This window comes from Schistocerca serialis, chromosome 1 (assembly GCF_023864345.2).
Source record: "Schistocerca serialis cubense isolate TAMUIC-IGC-003099 chromosome 1, iqSchSeri2.2, whole genome shotgun sequence".
Lineage (NCBI taxonomy): Eukaryota > Metazoa > Arthropoda > Insecta > Orthoptera > Acrididae > Schistocerca > Schistocerca serialis.
The window spans coordinates 794,658,293-794,672,580 of record NC_064638.1 but is presented as its reverse complement, the minus strand read 5'-3'; the positions used below and the strand labels follow the sequence as shown (position 1 = coordinate 794,672,580).

The window sequence follows — 14,288 nt, the reverse complement described above, 5'->3', positions numbered from 1 at the left end:
CCCCCTTCCTTTCTGCTTAATGTGAATCTTTCAGTTGCTGAATGTATGTGATGTATTCTATATTTGTGGCATTGTGATCGTGTAAGTGTATTGAGTGCTTCTAGGTCTGTGTTACTCCATTTCACTACTCCAAATGAGTAGGTCAATATTGCTATAGCATAAGTATTTATAGCTTTTGTCTTGTTTCTTGCTGTCAATTCTGTTTTCAGTATTTTTGTTAGTCTTTGTCTATATTTTTCTTTTAGTTCTTCTTTAATATTTGTATTATCTATTCCTATTTTTTTGTCTGTATCCTAGATATTTATAGGCATCTGTTTTTTCCATCGCTTCTATGCAGTCGCTGTGGTTATCCAATATGTAATCTTCCTGTTTAGTGTGTTTTCCCTTGACTATGCTATTTTTCTTACATTTGTCTGTTCCAAAAGCCATATTTATACCATTGCTGACTACTGCTGTTATCTTTAGTAATTGGTTGAGTTGTTGATTTGTTGCTGCCAGTAGTTTTAGATCATCCATGTATAGCAAATGTGTGATTTTGTGTGGGTATGTTCCAGTAATATTGTATCCATAATTTGTATTATTTAGCATGTTGGATAGTGGGTTCAGAGCAAGGCAGGACCAGAAAGGACTTAATGAGTCTATTATTATTATTATTATTATTGTTATCATCATCATCATCATCATCATCATCATCATCATGATTATTATTATTATTAGTAGTAGTAGTAGTAGTAGTAGTAGTAGTGAATTCAGATTAAAATACACGAGAAACTGTTGTTGACTGAATATCTATTGCATAGGGTCATTCAAGAAATGAGAACTTCCGAAACTTGTGCTGTATAGAAACCAGCTCACACCATCTTGCCAGATAGTTAACATGTATACTTGGGGTAGCGGCAAGGTGCTTGCCCTATGAAAGCTTTCTGATAAATGCTTGAAAAGGTAAACAACGACAGTCAGTTTGTTGACAACCTGTGGGTGCTGCACAAAGCCCTTTTGTGTCTTAATGGATTTGTTAATGAACAAAATGTTCATTACTGGGCAGAAGAAAACCTAACTCAGCTGCATCTATGTCCGTTACACAGCACCAAGGTTACAGTGTGGTGTGCTGTATCAACATAGGGCACAATAGGCACTCATTTTTTTGAGGACAAGAATAGCCTTGCAACTACAGTCACACTGGATAGTTATGTCGTCATGCTTTAAACACTGTTGCACAAAACCTAGACATTTACACTAATTACTGACAATGGATGTTTCAGCACAATGGATCAGCTTGTCACACAGCATGAATATTGATGGCTGCTGCACTCCAACTGTTCAGAAACTGTATAATTTTAAAAAACCGTGCCATTTATGGGCTCCAAGATCCCCTGAACTGCCAATGTGTGGCTTCTTCTTGTGGTGTAACCCTAACCCTTACACGGACGCATTTTTTGTAGCAATTTAGCGAAGATATTTTGTTTGCTATAGTATTAGAACTGTTATCAACTGACTATATTTATTTTTTGATAATTTTATTTTTGTGATTTAGGACCAAAAACTGTGGTAGTACATATATCACCATGACACCTTTGTGAGCTATTAAAGCTATGATGGTGAATGGATTTCCCACTTCCCTTTTGTGAGCTGTTGTGTGTTACCATCACACATAAAAAATAATAAATAGTGTTTCTCATTGTATTTGTGTTTTCTTTTACTTTATTTAAAAAATAATTACATTTCAAGTTTACAAGTGGTTTATATTCAGCATGATCAATTTAATGCTCATTTACAAGCAATATTTCTTTCTCAAACAAATGTTCAAATGGCTGTCACAATCCTCTTTATTTTCCATGAAACTGCCACAAAAATAGTTCAATACACAGGGACACTTTTTAGGAGCAGCAAACGTACACTCCTGGAAATTGAAATAAGAACACCGTGAATTCATTGTCCCAGGAAGGAGAAACTTTATTGACACATTCCTGGGGTCAGATACATCACATGATCACACTGACAGAACCACAGGCACATAGACACAGGCAACAGAGCATGCACAATTTCGCCACTAGTACAGTGTATATCCACCTTTCGCAGCAATGCAGGCTGCTATTCTCCCATGGAGACGATCGTAGAGATGCTGGATGTAGTCCTGTGGAACGGCTTGCCATGCCATTTCCACCTGGCGCCTCAGTTGGACCAGCGTTCGTGCTGGACGTGCAGACCGCGTGAGACGACGCTTCATCCAGTCCCAAACATGCTCAATGGGGGACAGATCCGGAGATCTTGCTGGCCAGGGTAGTTGACTTACACCTTCTAAAGCACGTTGGGTGGCACGGGATACATGCGGACGTGCATTGTCCTGTTGGAACAGCAAGTTCCCTTGCCGGTCTAGGAATGGTAGAACGATGGGTTCGATGACGGTTTGGATGTACCGTGCACTATTCAGTGTCCCCTCGACGATCACCAGTGGTGTACGGCCAGTGTAGGAGATCGCTCCCCACACCATGATGCCGGGTGTTGGCCCTGTGTGCCTCGGTCGTATGCAGTCCTGATTGTGGCGCTCACCTACACGGCGCCAAACACGCATACGACCATCATTGGCACCAAGGCAGAAGCGACTCTCATCGCTGAAGACGACACGTCTCCATTCGTCCCTCCATTCACGCCTGTCGCGACACCACTGGAGGCGGGCTGCACGATGTTGGGGCGTGAGCGGAAGACGGCCTAACGGTGTGCGGGACCGTAGCCCAGGTTCATGGAGACGGTTGCGAATGGTCCTCGCCGATACCCCAGGAGCAACAGTGTCCCTAATTTGCTGGGAAGTGGCGGTGCGGTCCCCTACGGCACTGCGTAGGATCCTACGGTCTTGGCGTGCATCCGTGCGTCGCTGCGGTCCGGTCCCAGGTCGACGGGCACGTGCACCTTCCGCCGACCACTGGCGACAACATCGATGTACTGTGGAGACCTCACGCCCCACGTGTTGAGCAATTCGGCGGTACGTCCACCCGGCCTCCCGCATGCCCACTATACGCCCTTGCTCAAAGTCCGTCAACTGCACATACGGTTCACGTCCACGCTGTCGCGGCATGCTACCAGTGTTAAAGACTGCGATGGAGCTCCGTATGCCACGGCAAACTGGCTGACACTGACGGCGGCGGTGCACAAATGCTGCGCAGCTAGCGCCATTCGACGGCCAACACCGCGGTTCCTGGTGTGTCCGCTGTGCCGTGCGTGTGATCATTACTTGTACAGCCCTCTCGCAGTGTCCGGAGCAAGTATGGTGGGTCTGACACACTGGTGTCAATGTGTTCTTTTTTCCATTTCCAGGAGTGTATTTTATTCTCTTGTCTTCAACTTTCTTAGAACACTTTCAGAACTGTCTGTATGTTTTTCACAAAATAGGCATGTGGTCTCCTACTTTTGCCAGTCATACATCATCTGGTACAGTGTTCATTTTGGTTAGCAGGGTTACTGGGCAGCCTTTCTTTGTGCAGGATGTGAAAAGTTCATTTGATTTTCATGTCCTTCTTGTCCTGTATCAGTTTTTGTACAATAGAAATGCACTTACAATCATCATGTCTAGTAGGAAGTAGAGAATCCAATGCAACCTCTTAAGAGAATGTCAACCAGTTGCCTAATGGTCTCTAAATTGATTGAAGTGATCTATGCCTTCCATTACATTATTGAATGTTGCTACAGCTTTTGGACAAGTAATATTGCTTGCAGTACCATACTTATTCTTCCTTGAGACAAATCTGGTGTCTCTAGGGTTATCCAAAGTTGTCAGAATAGCGACAGGTTTTATGTCCATCCATTTTATAGTTGCAATACCACGTTTGCACTGGAACTGGAATTCTCCTCTTTTCATGGTTCATTTATCTTTAATCATTGGAGGTGGCCCCTTCTGGTTTGTTCTTACAATGCCTATAGAATATATGCCATTGTTCAACAACATTTGCGCTAGATTCATAGTTGTGTAGAAGTTGTCAAATGTTACCACAATGTTATTGTGTTTCAGGTCTTCGGTTAGGCTAATGACTACACACTCTCCCTGAGAATTTTCTCTAGATCCATTGTCTGATTTTCCTGTGTTAATATCAAATTGTGTGACATAGCCTGTTGTTGGGCCTGCTAAACACCACGTCTTGTATCCTTGTTTGACTGGTTTCAAAGGTATGTACCACTTGAACGATGTCCTTCCATTGAAAGGTATCTTGCTTTCATCCACAACCAATAATTCACTGGCAATGTAAGGCTTACGAACTGTGTTGTTCAGAAAGATTATCGGAGATCTGACCTTATGAAGTTTCTCATTGTTCGGATGCCCTCTTGGAGGATTCTGCATATTGTCATTTATGTGAATATTTTCACACAAATTTCTGAAACGTTTAGAGTCACAGGCTGCAATATATAAGGCTGACCTAGTCATCATTCTTCACAACACAATGATACCCATCAAGATATTCATTCCAATCCAGACCTGTAACTCGTCTATAGGTAAACTTGTCCAGTTGTTTGTCATCTTTTTGTTTGAATTGCTCTGAATCAGATTTGTCTGCTGAACAACATGCTCTAACATCCGAGTCGCAAATAAAGAAGCAAAGGAGTCTTTCTCGGTGCTGTGTCAATGGGTGGTCGACAACTGGTTCTTGTTATGTAAGAACATCAAGCAAGGCAAAAACAGCAGTGTTATCAGATGATTCATCTTCTGTCAATGGCTCTTCTTCTGCACTTATGGTACCATCAGCAGAAGAGCACAAGAACCATTTACTCTATTACTGATATCGGGCTGTGGAACCAAACACGGATCAGGGTCCTGCACAATGTCTAAATCAAATTCATCTTCTGTAGCTCTATCACTTTCTGTTTTAGAGTCCTCAGGATCGCTAGGTAGTGCAAACAACAACTACAGTGCTTCTTCTGGTGTGTATTTCTTTGCATAGACATAATTCTTTGACTTTTTCTAAAAAACTGAATAACAGTGAAACAAACCATAAATGATAAACTAATTTTCAAATTATATTTGTTACCAATATTAAAGTTTACTTACCACAATGTCAAAACAAATCCCAGAAATTTTTGACACTACCATAACCACGAAATAAGACTTGATATTACAAATTCACTGTCCAAATAACATCAGGCTACAGACAGAAGTCCTCCTTTACCACTGAGTAAAGGAACTACCACTGAACTCAAAATAGCACAAAAAATTTGTTTCTGGACACATTTGGGGCAGTGCTCATGAGATGCCAACCGTCACTGTTAGATATGAGTTTAGCACTAAGCCCATGTTGTGTCAAGATTCACTGTAGAGATGGATACATTTATCAGGATACACTAACAGATATTAATATCTAGCTGCTATTTTTATTTGTAGTTTTCAATATTTTGCAGATTAACATAATCAAATCTGGAAAGATAACACTCCATTAGCCTTATTATTATAGAATGTCATTTTATGACGACATATTTTTCTGTAATATTTATTCCTATCCTTTTCAATCCATCATTTTTTCTGCAAGTCTTCATTTTTTTCTTCAACTTCTTATGAATTTATATTCTTCTTGACTATAAAAATTCTTCTTTTGACTTTTTTTGTCCTGTTACCCTTCTACTCATTCTTCAACCTCTCCCATTTACGTTTTTTGGTTAATTTTTCTGCTTTTCCTGCTTACACTCGCTCACTCTGTCAATTTTTATTAACTTAACGGACATTATTTTTCTGCTACTACCTATTATGAACAGCCATTATGTTGAACCTCATATATTCCTTCATTTAATTAATTTTTAATGGCAGCAAGTGATTCATATTTTAAGTTTATAATTAACAACAGCACCAATAATAAGACTTCATGATGAGCCCACAGCTCTATCGATGTAATATACCAATAATCTCAAAAATAAACAGGTTCAGTAAGCACTTACCACCTGGCAAAAACATCTTGTACAGTTGTTGTTAGAACATGACCAAGATGTAGAGTTCCAGTTACATTTGGAGGTGGTAAAAGAATACTGAATGGCACACGAGGAGTTTCCACTAATGAGAAACAGTTATGTTTCATCCACCAATCGTATCGACCAGTTTCCACATCTTTGGGATTATATTTAGATGGAAAATCACCAGTGGCTGCAACATTAAACAATACTTTCTTCTTTCTATTCACAGAGAAATAATTTTCTAAATTTTGGGCAAGAGGTAATTTCAAAATACAATAATTCTAAACATATCAAAATGGGCGTGGAAATTAATTAAAATTACAAAAAACATGTAAAAAATACATGCTTGTGGACAGTAGCCGCCGATGCGCTAAGTGAAGAAGAAGAAGATAGGTTAAAAATGTGTATGTTGTAATTATAAGTGTTCAGCCACATGATTGTCTCCACTTTATGCACAATATTTTCACAATCATCAAAATATTGTGCATAAAATGGAAATGACAACTCAGATTAATGCCCACAAGAAAACTGTTAATCAGTCACACATAGACCTGAGAGTTCAAGTGTGAATTTGTTTAAGAGTAATTTGAAGGAAGGTTCTAAGACACTGAGCATGAGGACTGTTCAAAGAGGATGCAAAAAGGCATGAGACTTTGCCTTATCATAGGAAATAACAAAGCATTTGCCTGAAGTGGTTTCTGAAAGCTATAGAAATCCTAATTCACATTTATATAGTGAGGAACATTCTGCTGGCCTTTGAATACTTAAGGATAAAGGAGATCACTTACAGAATGGTAGATGCTCTGGGATGTCGAAAGGCACACACAAAGGAAAAAGAAAATTTGTTGCCAGGTGCAGTGGGTAGAGAGAGGAGCAGGAGGCAGGAAGAAAGGTTGGGGGCATGTAGCTTGCAGCTTGGTGGGAGGCAGCAGGTTTTCTGGCTAGGCATGTGGGAAGGAGGGGTGGCAGGTGCATGGGCTACACAAGTACCAGTGCCAGGGGGGGCGGCACATGATGGTCATTTGGAATTGTGGATTGGGAGGGGCCGGACAGGAAAGAGGAAGGGGAAACTGTTGGCTAGAGGGTGTGGGGCATCTTGGGTTAACGTACATTGAGGCAAGGAGGGTTAAGACAGCAAAGGATGTGCTGTAGGCTGAACTCCCATCTGCGAAATTAAGAAAAGCTGGTGATGGAAGGAAGGATCCAGATGGCCTGAGTTGTGAAGCAGCCAATGAACTTGAGCAAGTTGTGCTCAACTGCATGTCATGCCACTGAGTGGTCATCTCTGTTCTCGAGTACAGTTTGGCAGTGGCCATTCATTCCAATGGTTAGCTGGTTGGTTGTCATATCAACATAAAAAGCTCTGCAGTGATTGCAGCACAGCTAGTATATGACATGACTACTGTCACACGTGGCCCTGCCTCTGATGGGATAGGATAAGCCTGTGACAGGACTAGAGTAGGAAGTGCTGGTCGGGTGGACTGGGCAGGTCTTGTTCCTGGGTCTTTCATAGGGATAGTATATGTCTGACAAGGGGTTGGGAATGGCTTACGGATGAACCAGAATGTTGTGTAGGTTGGACACCAGAATAACACATTTGGGAGGGAGGGGGGGAAGGAGGAGGGGGGGGGGGGGAGAGGGAAGGACCTTAAGCAGGATGCCCCTTATTTTTGGGCATGATGGCAAATAATCAAAGCTCAGATGAAGGATACGGTTTGGTTATCGGAGTCCAGGCTGATATCAGGTACTGATTTTTGGGGTGGTGGGAGGATTAGAGGTGTGTGAGGATATGGCATGGGAACTCTGTCTGTGGACTAGGCTTGGGGGACAGTGCCTGTCTGTGAAGGACCTAGCGAGACCTTCAGCCTACAGGGTGAGGGTCTTCTCATCACTGCTAATATGCCATCCAGAGGTAGCCAGGCTCTACAGGAGCAATATCCCCCCCCCCGAGAAAGGAGTGACAGATGTCAAAATGCAGGCACTGATGGTACTGGTGACATTTTGACAGCTGTCATCCCTTCCATCCCTCCACCATTTGATGCGGCAGTGACTAACACTACTAGGGAAGATTATGATGAATGTCCATACCTCCAACTGAAGAGACTGTTGGAGTTTTTTATAAGATGGGTATTACTCTGCTTTTGCCTAAGGCTGCAGCCTGACCCTTCTGTGCTCTGTTGTTTTTTTCTATTTGAATGTCAGTGAGGAATCCTTTAACTTTGTTTAGGCCTACTTCAAAAATTACAGTTTTCTTCAATAATACAAATATGAAAGGAAAGTCTCAGGGCACGGCCTCAATTACCTAAATACCTCTAACAACATGTGCAGCTGCCTGCTCGTCCAGGATGTATAACATCAAGTGTATCACCTATGCACTAATTCACACCATGAGCACATACTTTACACTGAGAATGAGACTGAATTTTGAATAGAGGTTGGTCTTTCCTCGTGACTATCCAAATCAACAAGAAGTGCATCACCAGAACTCAAGATTATTTGTTTTTAGCTATCAGTCTTCTGACAGATCTGATGCCTGTCACCACAAATTGCTTTCCCAAGCCAGTCTCTTCATCACAGAGTAGCACTTGCACCTTATGTCCCCAACTACGACTCTGCTGTGCATGACAATTCTTTTATCCTACAACTCTCTCTTGCACCACAGTAGCTCTTCACAGATGTCTACACATGCCTCTTCTCCTAGTCAGTATTTTCCAAATAAGTTATTCATTTCTTCCTCAATTCTGAGGAAGACTTCCTCATTTCTTACTGGTTTTTGTTGGAATAAAAATATATGTACAGGTTTTCATAATTGGCAGTGTCAATTGGCACTTTTATGCTCAGCCAGCATGTGGTATTCCCATGTAAAGTGTACTGATGGGTTTTATGTTTCACCCAGGGTGTGTATTATTGTACCACATAAAAAACATTGTTTCTCACCATTCAGCAAGTACTGGCAATTGAACCTACTTCTTTCTAAATATAAGAATCTACTATTCTTCCATCATTTCTTTCCATTTACATCTAAATTACACAATTATTTTGATATTTTTGTATAATCTTGCAGCAAATAGCACCCTGTGGTATCCCAAAATATACCGAGTTTAGCCCTAGATTACTAAACACTCCTAAAATTTCCGTTTACAGCAGAGTATAAAAACAAGGTATTTTGTACTTAATTTGGTATGAAACATACCACTGGTGATGTAATAACTATAATTAACTAATGCTTAATCTCTAAAATGTGACTTCCATTGAATAAATCTGTAGCAGTAAAATTTATGACGGCTTAGTAGCAATGTGACATTGGGTTAAGACAGATAGGGTTAAGCAAGACTGGGGTTACTAAGTAAATTTCGAGGACGTATCATAAATGTCAGTGTGAATAGATTAGCACTGGTGATATGTTGTTAGGACACTTTACATAAACAGCTAATTGTGGCTGTTAATATATAACTTGCTTCACATTCCTGAAGGCTCCCTTTCATGTTGGTATTTAAGGATCACGAACGTGTGAATGAGTAAGTGTACACATGTAAAGACTTTACTGAAAGCCGCATCAAGCATAATCGACCAGATTTTTGATGCTTTAATATTTTTGCTGTATTGCGTATGTCTATACTTATATTTTGCAAGCCACTGTAAAGAGCATGGCAGGCTAATTACGACGACCCCAAGTCACAATGTTGTATCGTATCGAAAATAGACTCCTAAAGTCACAGGATCTCTCTACCCTGCAGCGTCTAAACAGTCTTAAACTTCCGCTAAAAATGGATAGATGGTTATTTGGTGCAACGATAGTGTGAAAAATGCACTAATGAAACATTTAGCCCTGCGTAAGTGGCCATAAATTAACAGTTCCTCCTTTCATTTAACCGCACGATTAATAAGTACAGTTTACCTGCATGCGCATTTCGTCTTGTTTCTGCAGTGGTTAGTTGCCGAAAATTAATAGATGGTACAAAAGAGGGTTGTACATCCTTAAAAAGAGTTGCAAGATAACATCGAGAAAACTGCAGACATCTATCTGCACTACCCATAGTATATCAAAATGTCATGTACTTAGTACCATACTGCATTAACATCAACTACGCCAACCTAAATGCAGTTGTTTCCTATTCATTCCACAACCCCAACATTATTGACTGCTAGCACAAGCACATCTGTTCGTAGCGCGTCTGCTTATAATATTTATATTTAGCAATCACTGGTGACCAAAGATACTGTACATGACTGTTTTATGCATGGAGGTCTCCTTATACCTCCATGGTTTTATGATTTATGCAGGGATCATCTCACAATAATTAAGAATTTCTCATAATTCAAAGAAAATAAGTAGCTGAACACAAACATATACATGCACGCTCGCACACAGAATTTATAAGAAGGAAGAACGCTTTTATGAGGGTAGGACAGGTGGTCGCCCATCGGAGTACTTGCCTGAAATTCTTTAGGAAAACCGCGGAAAACATAAATCAGAGTGGCCGGATAGAGCCAACTACTTCATCCTGAATATAAGATCAGTGCGCTTCACTGCCTCAGGGCCAATTTACAGTAACTTTAAATTAACTGTCACATCATGTCACGTCACGTCACGTAAAACAGCCCACAATGGATTCCAAATGGCGTCATTCACACTGTCCGTCACGTCAGATCACGTCAAGGTTTGAAAGTTTTGACGGAGTAGTCAGGCCAGTTCACACTGGCCATCACGGAAATACAGAAGCGTCCGATCTTACCCGTCGGCTTTGACCCATGACGTCACAAATACCGCGGAAACGACTATAAACAATTCCAATATGGCGGATATAAAAACATCGCATACGTATTGTAAACACTGAAATACACAAGTTTCACAAAAAGCCTAATGACTGTAACGGGACAAGCGTGGGAAATTAGGGGTTTTTGGGTGCGGAGAAACTAAATATACAGAAATGTAGCCACCGACCGCCATTCAAAACCACGCAAAACAACGAAATAAATCAACATCACAAAACTGACCAAATACCAAAAAACACATTCCTATCCATAATCGGACACTTCCCTTAACCTATATAGCTCAACAGAACCTACCGATCACATCCCCCAATAGAAAACTAAGAAACGAAAGCTTCCCTTAGACCTACATACATCGGCACTTATGCAGTTTAGCAGGTACGGAAAAAATTTTTCATTTTTTTTCAAAATTTGATCATCATGTGTCGTTATGCGGTGGGGGGAGTCTGCAGTGCCCCCCCCATCCCCCCACAGGCTTCATTAGTGTCAAATCAATATTTTCGAATCATAGGCGGCCGCTGCCGCGGCCGCATTCCAAAAAAAAACTCCCAACCTAACCTCAAGTGGGCTACGCTACAGATCAATATGTTCATCAAATTGCTTCATATTACGTATACATGTTCATTAGTGTCAAATCAATATTTTCGAATCATAGGCGGCCGCTGCCGCGGCCGCATTCCAAAAAAAAAACTCCCAACCTAACCTCAAGTGGGCTACGCTACAGATCAATATGTTCATCAAATTGCTTCATATTACGTATACATGTTCATTAGTGTCAAATCAATATTTTCGAATCATAGGCGGCCGCTGCCGCGGCCGCATTCCAAAAAAAAACCCCCAACCTAACCTCGTATTCAGGGCTACGCTACAGATCAATGTGTAGGTCCCTTACGTCACGGGCCAAAGCCGACGCGTGAGATCGGATGTTTCCAACCTATACCCAATACACAAAACATACATAAATAACCAAAAAAAAAAAAACGGAACTTACCTCAAAAAAGTTCCAGCTCCACAAACTAGATTGGCCACCACAATCACACACAAATGCACACACGCACGCACGCACACACACACACACACACACACACACACATACAAAAACACACACACACACACCAACGAAAAAATACTGAACTAAAATAAAAACCCAACCCACCCAAACGTCAACCCCCTCCCCCACAACTCCAAAATACAACACACAAACACTATACAACAAAATAAACCACCCACCCACCTACCCAGCCCACCCTAACTAACCACTTTCGGTCTATACATTTTACCCACAGCCCTTAAAAAAAACCCGAAGAATGCAATAGCCCTCTGGGACACTCTTCCGCCAACAGTACTCATCTAAATGAGACTGAAGGTTGGAAGAGCGCCTCTTCCCCCTCCCAAGAACTGACTTAACCGCTCCCCACATCCCCTCAATTGTGTTAGTGCAAGCCCCAGTATCATAATTCTTAAACTCTAGACTGTGGTTCACTACTAAATGATTAAATCCCCTATCACCCAACCCCCTATATGAAGAAAACGCATCTGAAACTACTGTGGACCCCGGCTCTACATACTCCTCAATTAACCCCACTAATTCAGGCTTCGACCTCCCCTCCACAACCCTAAAAACACATTCAGTACCCCCACCCCCCTGAACAACAGCCCCCCACACCCAAAGACCAGCCACAGACTTCCCCCTCCCATACTTCCTTTTACCAAACTGCGACTCATCCACCTCCACAAGCACCCCATGCCCACCCAACTTACCCCTGTACTTAATAAATTCGGAACACACCTCACGACAAAAGGAATACCAGTCTAAAACAGTCCTCTCACTCACACCAGTCTCAAACGCGCAAAAACTCTGCCCGCAACTATAACAAAAGTAATACGTAATACAATCTCACGCATGGCCAATCTAGACTTCTCGAACCAGGTACCACGCCTTACAGAACGCCATACGCCATCTTTCCGGCAACACCACATGTATCCGTCCCTGGTCCGAGAGTCCGGAACTTTAACCAATTTCATAGGTTCACGGCACACACCGCACTTCACGACCTCGGCAATTAAGCCAAATAGCTGAAGAAATTTAATCAGCTCTAAAGCTGTCTCCCCCATCATCGCCCTCAACCGAACACTGTTAAGGCGGTCTTTCATATCCATTCCTGAACAAAAAACCACAACCAAATACACTCAATAACAAACTCACCCGACGTACAGCAATGAGCATTAAATTAACCATTAACTCACTAATAGAAATTCCGCTTCAAATCCAACACCTGAGCAACAGAAAACTGACCCCACCACACGAAACAAACGAAACAAACGAAAACCATGAACACACCACCAGAGAGCACGACAAACAAAAACAAGACATCTACAAACACACCACAATCGCAAATCAAACTCCGCGCCGTAATGACGTCACACACCACAACACGCTTACGTCACGGGTCAAAGCCGACGGGTAAGATCGGACGCTTCTGTTGACCTGCCATCACAGCACCGCCATGTCACGGCACCGTTTAGATGAGATTAGATTAGATTAATTATTCATTCCATAGACCCATAAAAGAGTGAATCCTCCTGGGTGTGGAACATTTCAGATGTATTCACACTGTCCGTCACGTCACATCACGTCAATTAAGGTCACTGGATCTCAACTCGCATGCATAGACAATAGACCATGTATATGGTCTATGCTCGCATAGCTGTCCTCAACTGTTTTCATCGCGGGTACTGCGCTCTTCACAAGGTGATTTTCAACTACTTTTGGGCATGAAGTGCACAGACACAACACGGCAGCTTATATAAGTGGATCCTGGGGTCCATATTTGTACGGAAATGACATTTATTGGACTCGAATGGCTTGCATCTTGCAGGGATAGCGTGTATAGTAGAGAACGAAGACGTAAGTGGGGTCAACTGAAGAATAGGCTACAACCCGTCGGCTTTGACAAAAGACGTCTTAGTTTTCTCATAGATACTTAAGTCTTTGTTTTGGAGCCATAGATAATAAACCTTCAATTATGTGTACATTGTCACTGTGTTGCCGATGGCTAAATTGAGTACACACTCACAGGCCAAATAAAAAAAAAAAAAAAAAGACAAGAAACCCGTTATCTAATGTGGCGAGGTGTCATCACTGTAAATTGAAATAAATATATGTGTTTTTAGAAGACAAGGCTAGACATTGTGTACGATTTTTGTAGCTTGTGTTAATTTAAATCATCTGTTCGTTCCAATTCAGTCGATACTTATTTTCATTCTTAGTGAGTTTTAGATATTTTGGAACAATTGTTTTTCAGTCTGGACAATTTTTACTTTTTTGATTTTCGTTTGTAGGTGTGGATTTAGCTATTCCTATGAAATGGATTTGTCAACTGCAAACACAATAAAAATTTTACAATTGTCACATTTTTTCGCCTTCACTAGCACTAGTATTACTATGATATATTTCAGTCGACACTAGTCCTATCGAAGGCGAAAAGACCTATATACGAAAAATTCGTATTCCTTACTTCAGTCGACCTATGTAGGTCAACTGAAGAATAAGATACTATAATCCGTTCATCATAAGAATAAACCTGATG

General features: G+C 41.4%; 1 protein-coding gene across 6 annotated transcripts in view; it reads right to left on the bottom strand.

The window, feature by feature from the left end:
* Nucleotides 1-10,118, bottom strand: part of LOC126483725 (valine--tRNA ligase-like) — a 215,685-nt gene extending 205,567 nt beyond the window's left edge. For all 6 annotated transcript variants that reach the window (XR_007587771.1, XM_050106834.1, XM_050106862.1 and 3 more), the window contains exons 1-2: nt 9,824-10,118; nt 5,914-6,115 (exon numbers count right to left, since the gene is read on the bottom strand). Coding sequence is in view for 5 of the 6 variants with exons in the window: in XM_050106834.1 (XP_049962791.1) it covers nt 5,914-6,115; nt 9,824-9,962 (341 nt within the window). In the remaining variant the exon portion in view is untranslated. The remainder of the gene's footprint in view (nt 1-5,913; nt 6,116-9,823) is intronic.
* Nucleotides 10,119-14,288: the final 4,170 nt, after the last annotated feature.